The following is a 22,728-nucleotide window of genomic DNA, read 5'->3' as shown; positions in this document are numbered from 1 at the left end:
ATACTAACACACCCCCCCACACACATACTAACACCCCCCCACACACATACTAACACACCCCCCACACACATACTAACACACCCCCCCACACACATACTAACACACCCCCCCACACACATACTAACACACCCCCCCACACACATACTAACACACCCCCCCACACACATACTATCACACCCCCCCACACACATACTAACACACCCCCCCACACACATACTAACACACCCCCCCACACACATACTAACACACCCCCCACACACATACTGACACACCCCCCCACACACATACTAACACCCCCCCACACACATACTAACACACCCCCCACACACATACTAACACACCCCCCCACACACATACTAACACAACCCCCCACACACATACTAACACATCCCCCCCACACACATACTAACACACCCCCCCACACACATACTAACACACCCCCCCACACACATACTAACACACCCCCCCACACACATACTAACACACCCCCCCACACACATACTATCACACCCCCCCACACACATACTAACACACCCCCCCACACACATACTAACACACCCCCCCACACACATACTAACACCCCCCCCACACACATACTAACACATCCCCCCACACACATACTAACACAACCCCCCACACACATACTAACACATCCCCCCACACACATACTAACACAACCCCCCACACACATACTAACACATCCCCCCACACACATACTAACACAACCCCCCACATACATACTAACACATCCCCCCACACACATACTAACACAACCCCCCACACACATACTAACACAACCCCCCACACACATACTAACACACCCCCCCACACACATACTAACACACCCCCCCACACACATACTAACACACCCCCCCACACACATACTAACACAACCCCCCACACACATACTAACACATCCCCCCCACACACATACTAACACAACCCCCCACACACATACTAACACACCCCCCCACACACATACTAACACAACCCCCCACACACATACTAACACATCCTCCCCACACACATACTAACACCCCCCCCACACACATACTAACACCCCCCCACACACATACTAACACAACCCCCCACACACATACTAACACCCCACCCACACACATACTAACACACCCCTCCACACACATACTAACATATCCCCCCGACACACATACTAACACCCCCCCCCCACACACACACATACTAACACCACCCCCCCACACACATACTAACACACCCCCCCCACACACATATACTAACACACCCCCCCCCACATACTAACACACCCCCCCACACACATACTAACACACCCCCCCCACACACATATACTAACACACCCCCCCCCACATACTAACACACCCCCCCACACACATACTAACACCACCCCCCCACACACATACTAACACCCCCCCCCCCCACACACACATAGTAACACACACATAGTAACACACACCCCCACACACACGCTAACACACCCCCCCCACTACACACACTAACACACCCGACACACACTAACACACACCCCCACACACACTAACACACCCTACGCACACTAACACACCCTACACACACTAACACACACCCCCACACACACTAACACACCCTACACACACTATTACACACCCCCACTACACACTAACACACCCTACACACACTAACACACCCGACACACACTAACACACACCCCCACACACACTAACACACCCTACGCACACTAACACACCCTACACACACTAACACACACCCCCACACACACTAACACACCCTACACACACTATTACACACCCCCCTACACACATACTAACACACCCCCCCACAAACATACTAACACACCCCCCCACACACATACTAACACACCCCCCCACACACATACTAACACACCCCCCCACACACATACTAACACCCCCCCCCCCCCCCACACACACATACTAACACACCCCCTCACACACATACTAACACACCCCCCCACACACATACCAACACACCCCCCACACACATACTAACACCCCCCCCCCCCCACACACACATACTAACACACACCCCCACCCACATACTAACACACCCCCCACACACATACTAACACACCCCCCCACACACATACTAACACACCCCCCCACACACATACTAACACCCCCCCCACACACATACTAACACACCCCCCCACACACATACTAACACACCCCCCCACACACATACTAACACACCCCCCACACACATACTAACACACCCCCCCACACACATACTAACACACCCCCCACACACATACTAACACACCCCCCCACACACATACTAACACACCCCCCACACACATACTAACACACCCCCCCACACACATACTAACACAACCCCCCACACACATACTAACACACCCCCCCACACGCATACTAACACCCCCCCACACACATACTAACACCCCACCCACACACATACTAACACACCCCCCCACACACATACTAACACCCCCCCCCCCCCCACACACACATAGTAACACCACCCCCCCCACACACATACTAACACACACCCCCACACATATACTAACACCCCCCCACACATACTAACAACCCCCCCCCCACACACACATACTAACACCACCCCCCCACACACAAACTAACACACCCCCCCACACACATACTAACACACACCCCCACACACATACTAACACATCCCCCCACACACATACTAACACCACCCCCCCACACACATACTAACACACCCCCCCCCACACACATAGTAACACACCCCCCCCACACACATAGTAACACACCCCCCCACACACACACTAACAAACCCCCCCCACTACACACCACCCCACTACACACTAACACACTCTACACACACTAACACACACCCCCACTACACACACTAACACACCCTACACACACTAACACACCACCCCACTACACACTAACACACCCTAAACACACTAACACACCACCCCACTACACACTAACACACTCTACACACACTAACACACACCCCCACTACACACACTAACTCACCCTACACACACACTAACACACCACCCCACTACACACCCTACACACACTAACACACCACCCCACTACACACTAACACACCCTACACACACTAACACACCCTACACACACTAACACACCACCCCACTACACACACTAACACACACACCCCACTACACACACTAACACACCACCCCACTACACACACAATCACACACCCTACACACACTAACACACCACCCCACTACACATACTAACACACCACAACACTACACACACTAACACACCACCCCACTACACACACTAACACACCACCCCACTACACACACTAACACACACCCCCACTACACACACTAACACACCACCCCACTACACACACTAACACACACCCACCCTATAAACACTAACACACCACCCCACTACACACACACACAAACACACACCCTACACACACTAACACACCACCCCACTACACACACTAACACACACCCCACTACACACACTAGCACACCACCACACTACACACACTAACACACCACCCCCACTACACACACTAACACACCCTACACACACTAACACACACCCCTACACACTAACACATACCCCACTACACACACTAACACACCACCACACTACACACACTAACACACCACCACACCACACACACTAGCACACCACCCCCACACACACTAACACACCCCCCCACTACACACACTAACACACCCTACACACACTAACACACACCCCCACTACACATACTAGCACACCACCCCCACACACACTAACACACCCCCCCACTACACACACTAACACACACCCCCACTACACACACTGACACACCCTTACACACTAACACACACCCCACTACACACACTAACACACCACCACACTGCACACACTAACACACCACCACACTAACACACCACCACACTACACACACTAACACACCCCCCCACTACACACACTAACACACTACCCCCACACACACTAACACACACCCCCACTACACACACTAACACACCACCCCCACACACACTAACACACACCCCCACTACACACACTAGCACACCACCCCTACACACACTAACACACCACCCCACTACACACACTAACACACCACCCCACTACACACACTAACACCCCACTACACACACTAACACACACCCCCACTACACACACTAACACACCCTACACACACTAACACCCCACTACACACACTACACACACCCCCACTACACACACTAACACACCCCCCCACTACACACACTAACACACACCCCCACTACACACACTAACACACCCCACCACTACACACACTAACACACCACCCCACTACACACACTAACACCCCACTACACACACTGACACCCCACTACACACACTAACACCCCACTACACACACTAACACCCCACTACACACACTAACACACCACCCCACTACACACACTAACACACCCTACACACGCTAACACACACCCCCACTACACACACTAACATAACACACACCCCCACTACACACACTAATACACCACCCCACTACACACACTAACACACCCTACACACACTAACACACCACCCCACTGCACACACTAACACACCCTACACACACTAACACACCACCCCCACACACACTAACACACCCTACACACACTAACACACCACCCCACTACACACACTAACACACCCTACACACACTAACACACCACTACACATACTAACACACACTACACACACTAACACACACCCTACTACACACACTAACACACACCACCCCACTACACACACTAACACACCCTACACACACTAACACACCACCCCCACACACACTAACACACCACTACACACACTAACACACCCTACACACATTAACACACCACCCCACTACACACACTAACACACCACCCCACTACACACACTAACACACCCTACACACACTAACACACCACTACACACACTAACACACCACCACACTACACACACTAACACACACCCCCACTACACACACTAACACACACCCCACTACACACACTAACACACACCCCCACTACACACTAACACACACCCCCACACACACTAACACACACCCCCACACATACTAACACACACCCCCACTACACACTAACACACACCCCTACACACACTAACACACCACCCCACTACACACACTAACACACCACCCCACTACACACACTAACACCCCACTACACACACTAACACACCACCCCCACACACACTAACACCCCCCCCCCCCACTACACACACTAACACACACCCCCACACACACTAACACACACCCCCACTACACACTAACACACACCCCCACACACACTAACACCCCACTACACACACTAACACCCCACTACACACACTAACACACACCCCCACACACACTAACACACACTCCCACTACACACTAACACACACCCCCACAAACACTAACACACCACCCCCACACATATTAACACACACACTAACACACACATTAACACACACCACCCCACACACTAACACACACATTAACACACACCCCCACACACACACTAACACACACTAACACACACACACTAACACACACACACTAACACACACACACACTAACACACACACTAACACACACACTAACACACACACACACTAACACACACACTAACACACACTAACACACACACACCCACACACACTAACACACATTAACACTAACACACACACACATACACACACACACCCACACACACTAACACACACACACTAACACACACTAACACACACACCACCACCCCCACCACACACACAAGGAAAAGACATGAATAAGATTGTCAGCTAAATTACTAAATCACCCTGACCTCAAGAAACAACTGTGTGTGTGTGTTTGTGTGTGTGTGGTGTGTGTGGTGTGTGTGTGTGTGTGTGTGTGTGTGTGTGTGTGCGTGCGTGTGTGTGTGTGTGTGTGTGTATGTGTGTGTCTCTCTGTAGGAGCAGGAGCTGGTGAAGATAGTAGGGCTAAAGTATGAGGTTGGTCTCCCCTCTCTCTGCTGCCTCAAACTGGCCTTCCTGGACCCTGATACTGGCAAGCTGACTGGAGGCTCCTTCTCCATGAAGTAACCATACCTTACTCTGTGTGTGTGTGTGTATGTGTGTGTGTGTGTGTGTGTGTGTGTGTTTGTGTGTGTGTGCACAATTGTGACTGTGTTTCTGTGTTTGTGTGTTACTAACGTGGTATATGTGTGTTGTCATAGATACCACGACATGCCTGACGTGATTGACTTCCTGGTTCTGCGGCAGCAGTTTGATGATGCGAGAGACCACAACTGGACCATAGGTCAGTCTCTTTCTAAGGGCCCTGTGTCTGTGGTTAGGCCCATAGAGATGGATAGAGGTCTCATTATTGTATCAATGCCGTTATGGGTAGGCCATAGAGATGGATAGAGGTCTCATCATTGTATCTATGACGTTATGGGTAGGCCATAGAGATGGATAGAGGTCTCATTATTGTATCAATGCCGTTATGGGTAGGCCATAGAGATGGATAGAGGTCTCATCATTGTATCTATGACGTTATGGGTAGGCCATAGAGATGGATAGAGGTCTCATCATTGTATCTATGACGTTATGGGTAGGCCATAGAGATGGATAGAGGTCTCATCATTGTATCTATGACGTTATGGGTAGGCCATAGAGATGGATAGAGGTCTCATTATTGTATCAATGCCGTTATGGGTAGGCCATAGAGATGGATAGAGGTCTCATCATTGTATCTATGACGTTATGGGTAGGCCATAGAGATGGATAGAGGTCTCATCATTGTATCTATGACGTTATGGGTAGGCCATAGAGATGGATAGAGGTCTCATCATTGTATCCAAATGGTGTTGTAATTAGAAGTGACCTTGTCCCATCCAGGTGACAGGTTCAGGTCAGTGATAGATGATACCTGGTGGTGTTGTAATTAGAAGTGACCTTGTCCCATCCAGGTGACAGGTTCAGGTCAGTGATAGATGATACCTGGTGCTGTTGTAATTAGAAGTGACCTTGTCCCATCCAGGTGACAGGTTCAGGTCAGTGATAGATGATACCTGGTGCTGTTGTAATTAGAAGTGACCTTGTCCCATCCAGGTGACAGGTTCAGTTCAGTGATAGATGATACCTGGTGGTGTTGTAATTAGAAGTGACCTTGTCCCATCCAGGTGACAGGTTCAGGTCAGTGATAGATGATACCTGGTGCTGTTGTAATTAGAAGTGACCTTGTCCCATCAAGGTGACAGGTTCAGGTCAATGATAGAGGATACCTGGTGGTGTTGTAATTAGAAGTGACCTTGTCCCATCCAGGTGACAGGTTCAGGTCAGTGTTAGATGTTATCTGGTGGTGTTGTAATTAGAAGTGACCTTGTCCCATCCAGGTGACAGGTTCAGGTCGGTGATAGACGATGCCTGGTGGTTCGGGACCATTGAGGACCAGGAGCCCTTCCAACCAGAGTACCCAGACAGCCTGTTCCAATGCTACAACGTCTGGTAGGTTATAACATCTCTATGAACTTTCATAAACCTATAACCCTGTATAATGCCAGACAGCCTTTTCCAATGCTACAATGTCTGGTAGGTTATAACAACTCTATGAGCCTCAATAACCCTACAACTCTGTATAATGCCAGGCAGCCTGTTCCAGTGTTCACAACATCTGGTAGGTTATGACACCTCTGAGCCATCATAACCCTATAACCCTTCAGAACGCCAGAGAGACTGTTCCACTAATACATCATCTGGTAGGTTATAACACCTCTGAGCCATCATAACCCTATAACCCTTCAGAACGCCAGACAGACTGTTCCAGTAATACAACATATGGGAGGTTATAACACCTCTGAGCCTTCATAACCCTATAATCCTTCATAACACCAGACAGACTGTTCGTTTTACTACATCTGGTAGGTTTTAACCCTGCATTAACCTTTATGACATGAAACAACCTTGATACTCATTTTTTTTGTTTTGTTTGTTTTTATCGATTTTACAAAAGCACAAACATCAACGCCTGTTATAATCTTTTAGCCTGATGATAATGTGTTTCCTTTCTAGCTGGGATATTGATGATGATGATAATGTGTTTCCTTTCTAGCTGGGATATTGATGATGATGATGTGTTTCCTTTCTAGCTGGGATATTGATGATGATGATGTGTTTCCTTTCTAGCTGGGATATTGATGATGATGATAATGTGTTTCCTTTCTAGCTGGGATATTGATGATGATGGTAATGTGTTTCCTGTCTAGCTGGGATAATGATGATGATGATGATGTGTTTCCTGTCTAGCTGGGATAATGATGATGATGATAATGTGTTTCCTGTCTAGCTGGGATAATGATGATGATAATGTGGGTCCTGTCTAGCTGGGATAATGATGGTAAATGTATTTTCTGTCTAGCTGAGATAATGATGACGATAATGAATTTCCTGTCTAGCTGGGATAATGATGCTAATGATGATGATCATGTGTTTCCTGTCTAGCTGGGACAATGATAATGTATTTCCTGTCTAGCTGGGATGATGATGTGTTTCCTGTCTAGCTGTGATAATGATGCTAATGATGATGCTAATGTGTTTCCTGTCTAGCTGGGATAATGATGCCAATGATGATGATAATGTGTTTCCTGTCTAGCTGGGATAATGACGATAATGATGACGTGTTTCCTGTCTAGCTGGGATAATGATGATGATGACGATGATGATGATGATAATTTGTGTCCTGTCCAGTTGGATGATAATGATGATGATAATGTGTGTCCTGTCTAGCTGGGATAATGGTGACACGGAGAAGATGAGTCCTTGGGACATGGAGCCTATCCCCAACGAGGGTAGGACACACACACACACTTGTTAAACGCCTGTGTATCGTTCTGATTATGTGTGGTCCATCAGTAGTCTGTTGTTCTGATGATGTGTGGTCCATCAGTAGTCTGTTGTTCTGATGATGTGTGGTCCATCAGTAGTCTGTTGTTCTGATGATGTGTGGTCCATCAGTAGTGTTTCCAGAGGAGCTGGGTCAGAGCGTTCCTCTAACGGAGGAGGAGCAGAGAGAGCTGCTGTATGTTCCCCTGGAGGGTGAGTGGGGCGCCGCCACGCGGAACCACGAGTGTCAACGCATCGTCAACGCCATCGACCAGCTTACCACACTCGGTATGACCTCATCACCACAAGACACAGTGACACACAGCTGACGCACTCTGACATCATGAGATACAGTTGAAGTCGGAAGTTTACATACACCTTAGCCAAATACATTTAAACTCAGTTTTTCACAATTCCTGGCATTTAGTCCTAGTAAAAATTCCCTGTCTTAGGTCAGTTAGGATCACCACTTTAGTTTAAGAATGTGAAATGTCAGAATAATCGTAGAGAGAATTATGTATTTCTGCTTTTATTTCTTTCATCACATTCCCAGTGGGTCAGACATACACTCAATTAGTATTTGGTAGCATTGACTTTAAATTGTTTAACTTGGGTCAAACGTTTCGGGTAGACTTCCACAAGCGTCCCACAATAAGTTGGGTGAATTTTGGCCCATTCCTCCTGACAGAGCTGGTGTAACTGAGTCAGGTTTGTAGGCCTACTTGCTGGCACATGCTTTTTCAGTTCGGCCCAAACATTTTCTATAGGGCTTTGTGATGGCCACTCCAATACCTTGACTTTGTTGTCCTTAAGCCATTTTGCCACAACTTATGCTTGGGGTCATTGTCCATTTGGAAGACCCATTTGCGACCAAGCTTTAACTTCCTAACTGATGTCTTGAGATGTTGCTTCAATATATCCACATCATTTTTCTTTCTCATGATGCCATGTATTTTGTGAAGTGCACCAGTCCCTCTTGCAGCAAAGCACCCCACAACATGATGCTGCCACCCCCGTGCTTCACGGTCGGGATGGTGTTCCCCGGCTTGCAAGCCTCCCCCTTTTTCCTCCGAACATAACGATGGTCATTATGGCCAAACAGTTTCATCAGTCAAGAGGACATTTCTCCAAAAAGTACAATCTTTGTCCCCATGTGCAGTTGCAAACTGTAGTCTGTCTTTTTTATGGCGGTTTTGGAGCAGTGGCTTCTTCCTTGCTGAGCAGCCTTTCAGGTTATATCGATATAGGACTCGTTTTACTGTGGATATATATACTTTCGTACCTGTTTCCTCCAGCATCTTCACAAGGTCCTTTGCTGTTGTTCTGGGATTGATTTGAACTTTTCGCACCAAAGTACGTTCATCTCTAGGAGACAGAACACATCTCCTTCTTGAGTGGTATGACGACTGCGTGGTCCCATGGTGTTCATACTTGCGTACTATTTTTGGTACAGATGAACGTGGTACCTTCAGGTGTTTGGAAATTGCTCCCAAGGATGAACCAGACTTGTGGAGGTCTACAATTTTTTTGTCTGAGGTCTTTACTGATTTCTTTTGATTTTCCCATTATGTCAAACAAAGAGGCACTGAGTTTGAAAGTAGGCCTTGAAATACATCCACAGGTACACCTCCAATTGACTCAAATTATGTCAATTAGCCTATCAGGTGCTTCTAAAGCCATGGCATAATTTTCTGGAATTTTCCAAGCTGTTTAAAAGGAAGTCAACTTAGTGTATATAAACTTCTGACCCACTGGAATTGTGATACAGTGAATTAAAAGTGAAATAATCTTTCTGTAAACAATTATTGGAAAAATTACCTGTGTCATGTACAAAGTAGATGTCCTAACCGACTTGCCAAAACTATAGTTTGTTAACAAGAAATGTGTGGAGAGGTTGAAAAACTAGTTTTGATGACTCCAACCTAAGTGTATGTAAACTTCCGATTTCAACTGTATGTTGTTAAATCCAGAGATACTTAGAAAGAAGGAAATCCCAGCGGTCAATGAATGGAGAAACGTATAATACCCCACCCAGCATCCTGTCTCCAATCTACGTACCATTCCAAAGCAATTACAGAGAACAAACCCATTATCTCACATCTCTGAAAATATTTCTAATGTTGTATTTCTTGTTGACGTAAGTCATGCGGATGTTGGTTTTTTGAGCTAGCTCAGTATGACCTCATCAGCATTGAATTGCCCAGAATGCACTGTAGAGCCCATTGACGACACATGGTCAATGTACACAATAGGCGTTAATACGATCCCAATGGTGTTTCCCATCTCCTCAAAAGTATCTCTGGTCAATCCAGCTCATAATTCGGCTTCACTTCGCATAATATACTGTACATTACATCACAGTTTACATATCGTACTAGACATCCCATACATTGAACAGTGACCTGGGCTCCCTCTAGTGGACCGATGGAGACACAGTACACTAACACACCCCTCTCTCTTTCTCTCGCTCTCTGTCTCTCTCGTTCTCTCTCTGTCGCTCTCTGTCTCTCTCTGTCTCTCTCTCTCTCTCTCTCTCTGTGTCTGTCTCTATCCCTCTCTCTCAATTCAATTTAAGGGCTTTATTGGCATGGGAAACATATGTTAACATTGCAAAAGCAAGTGAACTAGATAATGAACAAAAGTGAAATAAACAATAAAAACAGGAAACATTACACTCACAGAAGTTCCAAAAGAATAAAGACATTGCAAATGTCATATTATGTCTATATACAGTGTTGTAACGATGTACAAATGGTTAAAGTACAAAAGGGAAAATAAATGAACAGAAATATGGGTTGTATTTACAATGGTGTTTGTTCTTCACTCTTTGCCTTTTTCTCGTGGCAACAGGTCACACATCTTACTGCTGTGATGCACACTGTGGTATTTCACCCAGTAGATATGGGACTTTATCAAAATTGGGTTCATTTTTTAACTCTCTGGATCTGTGTAATCTGAGGGAAATATGTGTCTCTAATATGGTCATAGATTTGGAGTTTAGGAAGTGCAGCTCAGTTTCCACCTTATTTTATGTGCAGTGTGCACATAGCCGGTCTGCCGTCAGCATCCTTTCTCAATAGCAAGACTATTTTTTTACATTTTTATTTTACCGTTGTTTTACCAGGTAAATTGACTGAGAACACGTTCTCATTTACAGCAACGACCTGGGGAATAGTTGCAGGAGAGAGGAGGGGGATGAATGAGTCAATTGTAAACTGGGGATTATTAGGGGACCGTGATGGTTTGAGGGCCAGCTTGGGAATTTAGCCAGGACACTGGGGTTAACACCCCTACTCTTACGATAAGTGCCATGGTATCTTTAATGACCTCCGAGAGTCAGGACACCCATTTAACGTCCCACCCGAAAGACTTCACCCTACACAGGGCAGTAACCCCAATCATGCTATGCTATGACTATGCTCACTGAATCTGTACATAGTCAAAACTTTCCTTAGGTCAGGTATTCTGCCGCTGTGTACTCTCTGTTTAGGGCCAAATAGCATTCTAGTTTGCTATGTTTTTTTTGTTAATTCTGTCCAATGTGTCAAGTAATTATCTTTTTGTTTTCACATGATTTGGTTTGGTCTCCCTCCCTTCCTTCCTCTCTCTCCTCTAGATGTAGCTGTACCGTTTGCCTTGCCAGTGGATCTCCAGGCTTATCCTTCCTACTGTACTGTAGTAGCCTACCTCACGGACCTCAGCACCATACGGTCCAGGCTGGAGAACCGCTTCTACAGGTACCACAAGGACAGAGTGTGTGTGTGTGTGTGTGTGAGGACTGTGTGTGTGAGGATTGTGTGTGTGTGTGTGTGTGTGGGTGTGAGGACAGTGTGTGTGTGAGGACAGTGTGTGTGTGAGGACAGTGTGTGTGTGTGTATGGACAGTGTGTGTGTGTGGACAGTGTGTGTGTGGACAGTGTGTGTGAGGACAGTGTGTGTGTGTGTATGGACAGTGTGTGTGTGTGGACAGTGTGTGTGTTGACAGTGTGTGTGAGGACAGTGTGTGAATGGACAGTGTGTGTGTGTGTGAGGACAGTGTGTGTGAGGACAGTGTGTGTGTGTGTGGACAGTGTGTGTGAGGACAGTGTGTGTGAGGACAGTGTGTGTGTGTGTGAGGACAGTGTGTGTGTGAGGACAGTGTGTGTGAAAACAGTGTGTGTGTGTGTATGGACAGTGTGTGTGTGTATGGACAGTGTGTGTGAGGACAGTGAGTGTGAGGACAGTGTGTGTGTATGGACAGTGTGTGTGTGTGTGAGGACAGTGTGTGTGAGGACAGTGTGTGTGAGGACAGTGTGTGTGAGGACAGTGTGTGTGTGTGAGGACAGTGTGTGTGTGTATGGACAGTGTGTGTGTGTGTGTGTGTGTGTGTGAGGACAGTGTGTGTGTTGACAGTGTGTGTGAGGACAGTGTGTGAATGGACAGTGTGTGTGTGTGTGAGGACAGTGTGTGTGAGGACAGTGTGTGTGTGTATGGACAGTGTGTGTGTGTGTGTGGACAGTGTGTGTGAGGACAGTGTGTGTGTGTATGGACAGTGTGTGTATGGACAGTGTGTGTGTGTGTGGACAGTGTGTGTATGGACAGTGTGTGTGTGTGTGTGTGGACAGTGTGTGTGAGGACAGTGTGTGTGTGTGTAACAGTGTATCTCCTCCATAGGCGTATGTCATCGTTGATGTGGGAGGTGCGTTATATTGAACACAACGCTCAAACCTTTAATGAAACTGGAGCCTTCATCGTTAAAACGGCCAAGTTCGTCTCTGACCTCATGCTCAGCTTCATCAAGTAAGACTCTACTGTTACTATATATATTATACACTGACAAATAACTATAGTTATAACTGTTATTGATAGTACCACTACAGTTCATTCGGAAAGTATTCAGACCCCTTGACTTTTCCCACAAAAAGGTTAGGTACAGCCTTATTCTAAAATGGATTAAATAGTTTTTTCCCCCCTCATCAATCAACACACAACCCCATAATGACAAAGCAAAAAAAGTTAGCTAATTTATTAAATATTAAAAACTGAAATATTACATTTACGTAAGTATTCCCACCCTTTTCTCCCTACTTTGTTGTAGCACCTTTAGCAGCTATTATAGCCTAGAGTCTTCTTGGGTTTGGGGACACACCTACTCATTCAAGGGTTTATCTTTATTTCTACTATTTTGTACATTGTTGAATAATAGTGAAGACATATGGAAATGTAGTAACCAAAAAAGTGTTAAACAAATCAAAATATATTTCAGATTTGAGATTCTTCAAAGTAGCCACCCTTTGCCTTGATGACAGCTTTGCACACTCTTGGCATTCTCTCTCTTCATGAGGAATAGTTTTCCAACAGTCTTGAAGGAGTTCCCACATATGCTGAACACTTTTTGGCTGCTTTTCCTTCACTCTGCGGTCCAACTCATACCAAACCATTACAATTGGGTTGAGGTCAGGTGATTGTGGAGGCCAGGTCATCTGATGCAGCACTCCATCACTCTCCTTTTTGGTCAAATAACCCTTATACAGACTGGAGGTGTGTTGGGTCATTGTCCTGTTGAAAAATAAATGATAGTCCCACCAAGCTCAAACCAGATGGGATCGCGTATCGCTGTAGTAGTCATGCTGGTTAAGTGTACCTTGAATTATAAATAAATCACAGACAGTGTCACCAGCAAAGCACCATCACACCTCCTCCTCCATGCTTCACGGTGGGAATGAAACATGCAGAGATCATCCATTCACCTTCTCTGCGTCTCACAAAGACACAGCGGTTAGAACCAAAAATCTCTAATTTGAATTTCATCAGACCAAAGGACAGATTTCCACCGGTCTAATGTCCATTGCTCGTATTTCTTGGTCGAAGCAAGTCTATTCTTCTTATTAGTGTCCTTTAGTAGTGGTTTCTTTGCAGCAATTTCACCATAAAGGCCTGATTCACATAGTCTCCTCTGAACAGTTGATGTCAAGATGTGTCTTTGATATAGAGCCAAAAATATTATCCACACATCTTCATGTTGTTGTTTGTTTAGTTTAGTGTGTTCCAATTTTCACCTCTCTCTCTCTCTCTCTCTGTCTCTCTCTCTTTCTCTCTCTCTCTCTCTCTCTCTCTCTCTCTCTCTCTCTCTCTCTCTCTCTCTCCATCTCTCTCTTCTCTCTCTCTCTCTCTCTGTCTCTGTCTCTCTCTCTCTCTCTCTCTCTCTCTCTCTCTGTCTCTCTCTCTTTCTCTCTCTCTCTCTCTCTCTCTCTCTCTCTCTCTCTCTCTCTCTCTCTCTCTCTCATATCTTTCCCCATCTCTCTATTTAATCTATTTCTCTCTCATCTCTTTCCTTCCTTCCTTCTCTCTCTCTCTCTCTCTCTCTCTCTCTCATCTCTTCCTCTCGTTCACCACCTCCCTCTCTCCTTCATCTCTCTCTCTCTCTCTCTTTCTATCCCAGGGACCCCACTATGACTGACATTATTCCTCTCTACAACACCATGAAGAAGACTGCTTTCTCTGACACCGAGGATGAGGTGTGTCTTTATCTTTTTTACTTTGTTATGTGTAAACACTAACAGTAGTAGAAACAGAAAGAGTATCCTATATGTTCCTATATGTTGATGTTGTGTTTCCATGGTGATGTAGGATGATGAAGATGAGGATGAAGATACAGACACTCCTGGAACGTCCACACGAAACAGGAAGGTAACACACCTCATCACACCTCTGATAAGTCTGAAATTGAGTTATACTGTTAGCACTGAGGCTCTGATTAGCCTTAACCTTTAGTTATACTGTTAGCACTGAGGCTCTGATTAGCCTGAACCTTTAGTTATACTGCTACCACTGAGGCTCTGATTAGCCTGAACCTGAATTATACTGTTACCACTGATGCTCTGATTAGCCTGAACCTGAGTTATACTGCTACCACTGAGGCTCTGATTAGCCTGAACCTTTAGTTATACTGCTACCACTGAGGCTCTGATTAGCCTGAACCTGAGTTATACTGCTACCACTGAGGCTCTGATTAGCCTGAACCTGAATTATACTGTTACCACTGATGCTCTGATTAGCCTGAACCTGAGTTATACTGCTACCACTGAGGCTCTGATTAGCCTGAACCTGAGTTATACTGTTACCACTGAGGCTCTGATTAGCCTGAACCTGAGTTATACTGCTACCACTGAGGCTCTGATTAGCCTGAACCTGAGTTATACTGTTACCACTGAGGCTCTGATTAGCCTCCCAGTAAAGCAATAACAAACAATCAAGAATTCCAGAAAAGCGATGAAAATACCCAACATTAACATATGTAGCCTTAGAAACAAGGTTCATAAAATCACTAACTTGCAACTGAAAACATTGATATACTATATAGATGAATGTCTCTGAAACTCACTTAGATAATACATTTGATGATACAGCAATACATGGTTTCAACATATTCAGAAGAGACAGGAATGCCAATGGTGGAGGTGTAGCCGTTTATATTCGGAACCATATTCCTGCAAAGCTTAGAGAGGATTTCATTACTACTGTTGAAGTAATATGGCTAAAGGTTCATCTGCCTCACCTAAAGCTCATTCTGATGGAAGCTGCTATAGACCACCAAGTGTTAACAGTCAGTATCTGGATAATGTTAAATACTGTTGAAGTAATATGGCTAAAGGTTCATCTGCCTCACCTAAAGCCCCTTCTGGTGGGAAGCTGCTATAGACCACCAACTGTTAACAGTCAGTATCTGGATAATATGTGTGAAATGCTTGATAATGTATGTGATATCAACAGAGAGGTTTATTTTCTGGGTGATATAAATATTGACTGGCTTTCATCAAGCTTCCCACTCAAGAGAACTTCAAACTTTAGTCAACCTACCAGGGTAGTTACAAACACTACAGGAATGAAATCATCATCATGTATTGATCACATCTTTACTAATGCTGCAGACATCTGCTCTAAAGCAGTATCCAGATCCATCAGATGTAGTGATCATAATATAGCAGCCATATCTGGGACAACCAAAGACTAGACCTAAAATAGTCTAGAAGAGGTCAGACAAAAGGTTTTGTATTGGATTCCAATGTTGAAGATGTGAAACATATTTGTTGGTCTGATGTAATGAGGAACATCCTGCACTTTAAGCATTTCTGAAATTGATTCTTCCGGTTACTGACAGGCATGCACCCATAGAGAAACTGTCTGTTAAAATGGCCCCCACGGATAGATGATTAAATAACAAACTGTATGGTTGAGAGGGATGAGGCTAAGGGAATGGCAAATAAGTCTGACAACACAGAAGATTGGCAAACAGTGTCATAATCATGTCATAATATGACATAACCGTATCACAATATGTCATAACCGTATCATAATATGACATAACCGTATCACAATATGTCATAACCGTATCACAATATGACATTACAGCTGACACAATTTGGCATAACCTGTCATAGTATGTCATAACCTGTCATAGTATGTCATAACCTGTCATAGTATGTATGTATACAGTCACAGTATGTAAACATGTAAACATACTGTTGACAGTATGGTGTAACATTCCTATGGTGTAATGGAATGTTTTGCCTTGTGTGGTTTTGTGTGTTTTGACACTCTCATGTAGGTGTCATAACCAGCCATAAAATATTGCAATATAGGTTTAAATATATTTGTCATGACAGTGTTATTCATGACCATATTATAACAGGTTATGGCAAGTTTATGTTCGCTGTTATAGCATAGTATGACATGGTTATGACCATGTCATAACTTGTTATGATGCTGGGTGTCAAGTAAAGTGTTACCAACTTAGGCATGACATGCAAACAACAAATGCTGAGCCTTCACATTCATGCACAACAAACCAAATAATGAAAGACTGTAGCTTTGAATTCCACAATGTTTGTGGACGAGGTGAAACAATTATTGCTATCTGTAAATAAGACACACCACCTGGAACCGAAAACCTGAATAAATTGTGACTCCTGTTTGCCACATCTTCAATATAAGCCTAGGAGTGTGCCCTCAGGGCTGGAGGGATGTAAAGGTTATTCCACTGCCCAGAAATACACTACATGACCAAAATAATATGGACACCAGCTTATCAAACATCTTATTCCAAAATCATGGGCTTTAATATGGAGTTGGTCCCCTCTTTGCTGCTATAACAGCCTCCACTCTTCTGGGAAGGCTTTAATATGGAGTTGGTCCCCTCTTTGCTGCTATAACAGCCTCCACTCTTCTGGGAAGGCTTTAATATGGAGTTGGTCCCCTCTTTGCTGCTATAACAGCCTCCACTCTTCTGGGAAGGCATTAATATGGAGTTGGTCCCCTCTTTGCTGCTATAACAGCCTCCACTCTTCTGGGAAGGCTTTAATATGGAGTTGGTCCCCTCTTTGCTGCTATAACAGCCTCCCTCCACTCTTCTGGGAAGGCTTTAATATGGAGTTGGTCCCCTCTTTGCTGCTATAACAACCTCCCTCCGCTCTTCAGGGAAGGCTTTAATATGGAGTTGGTCCCCTCTTTGCTGCTATAACAACCTCCCTCCACTCTTCTGGGAAGGCTTTAATATGGAGTTGGTCCCCTCTTTGCTGCTATAACAGCCTCCCTCCACTCTTCTGGGAAGGCTTTAATATGGAGTTGGTCCCCTCTTTGCTGCTATAACAACCTCCCTCCGCTCTTCAGGGAAGGCTTTAATATGGAGTTGGTCCCCTCTTTGCTGCTATAACAACCTCCCTCCACTCTTCAGGGAAGGCTTTAATATGGAGTAGGTCCCCTCTTTGCTGCTATAACAACCTCCCTCCACTCTTCTGGGAAGGCTTTAATATGGAGTAGGTCCCCTCTTTGCTGCTATAACAACCTCCCTCCACTCTTCAGGGAAGGCTTTAATATGGAGTTGGTCCCCTCTTTGCTGCTATAACAACCTCCCTCCACTCTTCAGGGAAGGCTTTAATATGGAGTTGGTCCCCTCTTTGCTGCTATAACAGCCTCCCTCCACTCTTCAGGGAAGTCTTTAATATGGAGTTGGTCCCCTCTTTGCTGCTATAACAGCCTCCACTCTTCTGGGAAGGCTTTAATATGGAGTTGGTCCCCTCTTTGCTGCTATAACAGCCTCCACTCTTCTGGGAAGGCTTTAATATGGAGTTGGTCCCCTCTTTGCTGCTATAACAGCCTCCGCTCTTCTGGGAAGGCATTAATATGGAGTTGGTCCCCTCTTTGCTGCTATAACAGCCTCCCTCCACTCTTCTGGGAAGGCTTTAATATGGAGTTGGTCCCCTCTTTGCTGCTATAACAGCCTCCGCTCTTCTGGGAAGGCTTTAATATGGAGTTGGTCCCCTCTTTGCTGCTATAACAGCCTCCGCTCTTCTGGGAAGGCTTTCCACTAGATGTTGTAACATTGCTACAGGGACTTGCTTCCATTCAGCCACAAGAGCATTAGTGAGGTCGGGGCACTGATATTGGGCGATTAGGCCTGGCTCGCAGTCGGTGTTCCAATTCATCTCAAAGGTGTTCGATAGGGTTGAGGTCAGGGCTCTTTGCAGGCCATTCAATTTCTTCCACATCGATCTCAACAAACCACTTCTGTATGGACCTCGCTTTGTACACAGGGGCATTGTCATGCTGAAACAGGAAAGGGCCTTACCCAAACTGTTGCCACAAAGTTGGAGGCAAAGAATTGTCTAGAATGTCATTGTATGCTGTAGCATTAAGGTTTCCCTTCACTGAAACTAAGGGCCTGAACCATGAAAAACTGCACCAGACAATTATTTCTCCTCCACCAAACTTTACACTTGGCACTATGCATTGTGGGAGGTAGTGTTCTCCTGGCATCCGCTAAACCCAGATTTGTCTGCTGGACTGCCAGATGGTGAAGCGTGATTCATCACTCCAGAGAACGCATTTCCACTGCTCCAGAGTCCAATGGCAGCGAGTTTTACACCACTCCAGCCGATACTTGGCAATGCGCATGGTGATTTTTGGCTTGTGTGCGGTTTCTCGGCCACGGAAACCCATTTCCTGAAACTCCCAACAAGCAGTTATTATGCTGACGTTGCTTCCAGAAGCAGTTTGGAATGCTGTAGTGAGTGTTACAACTGTTGACAGATGATTTGTACGTGCTACACGCTTTGGCACTCGGACGGTCCCGTTCTGTTTCAGCACTCTGCGGTCCCGTTCTGTTTCAGCACTCAGCGGTCCCGTTCTGTTTCAGCACTCTGCGGTCCCGTTCTGTTTCAGCACTCTGCGGTCCCGTTCTGTTTCAGCACTCTGCGGTCCCGTTCTGTTTCAGCACTCTGCGGTCCCGTTCCGTTTCAGCACTCTGCGGTCCCGTTCTGTTTCAGCACTCTGCGGTCCCGTTCTGTTTCAGCACTCTGCGGTCCCGTTCTGTTTCAGCACTCTGCGGTCCCGTTCTGTTTCAGCACTCTGCGGTCCCGTTCTGTTTCAGCACTCTGCGGTCCCGTTCTGTTTCAGCACTCTGCGGTCCCGTTCTGTTTCAGCACTCTGCGGTCCCGTTCTGTTTCAGCACTCTGCGGTCCCGTTCTGTTTCAGCACTCTGCGGTCCCGTTCTGTTTCAGCACTCGGCGGTCCCGTTCTGTGAGTTTGTGTGGCCTACCACTTCATGTCTAACCCTCTGTTGCTCCTAGATGTTTCCACTTCACAATAACAGTACTTACAGTTGACCGGGACAAGTCTAGCAGGGCAAAAATTTGACAAACTGGCTTGTTGGAAAGGTGACATCCTATGACGGTGCCACATTGAAAGTCACTGAGCTCTTCAGTAAGGCCATTCTACTGCCAATGCTTGTCTATGGAGATTGCATAGCTGTGTGCCCTATTTATACACCTGTCAGCAACGTGTGTAGCTGAAATAGCCAAATCCACTCATTTGAAGGGGTGACCACCTCATTTTGTATAAACAGTGCCTTCGGAAAGTATTCAGACCCCTTGACTTCTTTCCACATTTTGTTATGTTACAGCCTTATTCTAAAATTGATTAAATCAAATAAAAATCTCAGCGTTCTGCACACAGTACCCCATAATGACAAAGCAAAAACAGGGTTTTTGAAATGTTTGTAAATGTATAAAAAAAACTATTGTAAATACCGTATTTACCTAAGTATTCAGCCCTTTTGCTATGAGAATCATAATTGAGCACATCCTGTTTCCATTGATCATCCTAGAGATGTTTCTACAACTTGATTGGAGTCCACCTGTTGTAAATTCAATTGATTGGACATGATTTGGAAAGGCACACACCTGTCTATATAAGGTCCCACAGTTGACAGTGAATGTCAGAGCAAAAACCAAGCCATGAGGCACTGTATGTGATATGTGACTATTTTAAGATTAATGCACTAGATTCACTCTAGATGGGAGCTTCTGCTGAATGGATCAATTGTAATGGATAAGTATATTTATGTACAGAAATGTCCTTGTTTTGTCCATTAAAATAACATCAAGTTGATCAGAAATGCAGTGGAGACATTGTTAATGTTGTAAATGACTATTGTAACTGGAAACGGCTGATTTTTAATGGAATATCTACATAGGCGTACAGAGGCCCATTATCAGCAACCATCACTCCTGTGTTCCAATGGCACGTTTTATTAGCTAATCCAAGTTTATCATTTTAAAAGGCTAATTGATCATTAGAAAACCCTTTTGCAATTATGTTAGCACAGCTGAAAACTGTTGTGCTGATTTAAAAGAATCAATAAAACTGACCTTCTTTAGACTAGTTGAGTATCTTGAGCATCAGCATTTGTGGGTTTGATTACAGGCTCAAAATGGCCAGAAACAAAGACCTTTCTTCTGAAACTCGTCAGTCTATTCTTGTTCTGATGAATGTAGGCTATTTCATGTGAGAAATTGCCAAGAAACTGAGGATCTCGTACAACGCTGTGTACTACTCCCTTCACAGGACAGCGCAAACTGTCTCTAACCAGAATAGAAAGAAGAGTGGGAGGCCCCGGTGCACACTGAGCAAGAGGACAAGTACAATAACGTGTCTAGTTTGAGAAACAGACACCTCACAAGTCCTCAACTGGCAGCTTCATTAAATAGTACCCGCAAAACACCCGTCTCAACGTCAGCAGTGAAGGGGCGACACCGGGATGCTGGCCTTCTAGACAGAGTTGCAAAGAAAATGCCATATCTCAGACTGGCCAATAAAAAGAAAAGATTAAGATGGGCGAAAGAGCACAGACACTGGACAGAGGAAGAATGTAAAAAAGTGTTATGGACAGACAAATCTACGTTTGAGGATCATTGAAAAACATTGAAGAAGAACATTGGTTGACGCCATCTGTCAATCATGGTGGAGGCAATGTGATGGTCTGGGGGTACTTTGGTGATGGTAAAGTGGGAGATTTGTACAGGGTCAAAGGGATCTTGAAGAAGGAAGGCCATCACTCCATTTTGCAAAGCCATGCCATACCCTCTGGACGGTGCTTAATTGGAGCCAATTTCCTCCTACAACAGGACAATGACCCAAAGCACAGCTCCAAACTGTGCAATAACTCTTTAGGGAAGAAGCAGTCAGCTGGTGTTCTGTCTATAATGGAGTGGCCAGCACAGTCACCAGATCTCAACCCTATTGAGCTGTTGTGGGAGCAGCTTGACCGTATGGTAAGTAAGACGTGCACATCAAGCCAATCCAACTGGTGGGAGGTGCTTCAGGAAGCATGGGGTGAAATCTTTTCAGATTACCTCAACACATTGACAACTAGAATGCCAAAGGTCTGCAAGGCTGTAATTGCTGCAAATGGAGGATTCTTTGACTAAAACAAAGTTTGAAGGACACAGTTATTCTTTAAAAATACAAATCATTATTTATAACCTTGTCAACGTCGTGCCTATATTTCCTGTTCATTTTGCTACTCATTTCGTGTATGTTTTCATGGAAAACAAGGA

At 45.4% G+C, this 22,728-nt stretch overlaps 1 protein-coding gene across 2 annotated transcripts in view; it reads left to right on the top strand.

Annotated features, from left to right (window-relative positions):
- Positions 1–22,728, top strand: part of LOC110515871 (pleckstrin homology domain interacting protein) — a 128,748-nt gene that overhangs the window by 96,238 nt on the left and 9,782 nt on the right. The window contains exons 27-35 of one of the 2 annotated variants that reach the window (XM_036984528.1): positions 5,946–6,070; positions 6,209–6,291; positions 7,370–7,481; positions 8,760–8,821; positions 8,988–9,143; positions 12,472–12,592; positions 13,508–13,633; positions 15,276–15,351; positions 15,464–15,523. In XM_036984528.1, coding sequence (XP_036840423.1) covers positions 5,946–6,070; positions 6,209–6,291; positions 7,370–7,481; positions 8,760–8,821; positions 8,988–9,143; positions 12,472–12,592; positions 13,508–13,633; positions 15,276–15,351; positions 15,464–15,523 — 921 coding nt within the window. The remainder of the gene's footprint in view (positions 1–5,945; positions 6,071–6,208; positions 6,292–7,369; positions 7,482–8,759; positions 8,822–8,987; positions 9,144–12,471; positions 12,593–13,507; positions 13,634–15,275; positions 15,352–15,463; positions 15,524–22,728) is intronic. The other variant, XM_036984530.1, reaches the window with a different exon arrangement.

Source organism: Oncorhynchus mykiss, chromosome 8 (genome assembly GCF_013265735.2).
Source record: "Oncorhynchus mykiss isolate Arlee chromosome 8, USDA_OmykA_1.1, whole genome shotgun sequence".
In the NCBI taxonomy this organism is placed as follows: Eukaryota; Metazoa; Chordata; class Actinopteri; order Salmoniformes; family Salmonidae; genus Oncorhynchus; species Oncorhynchus mykiss.
The sequence above is the reverse complement of the archived record's forward strand: the minus strand, read 5'-3'. Positions and strand labels throughout refer to the sequence as shown.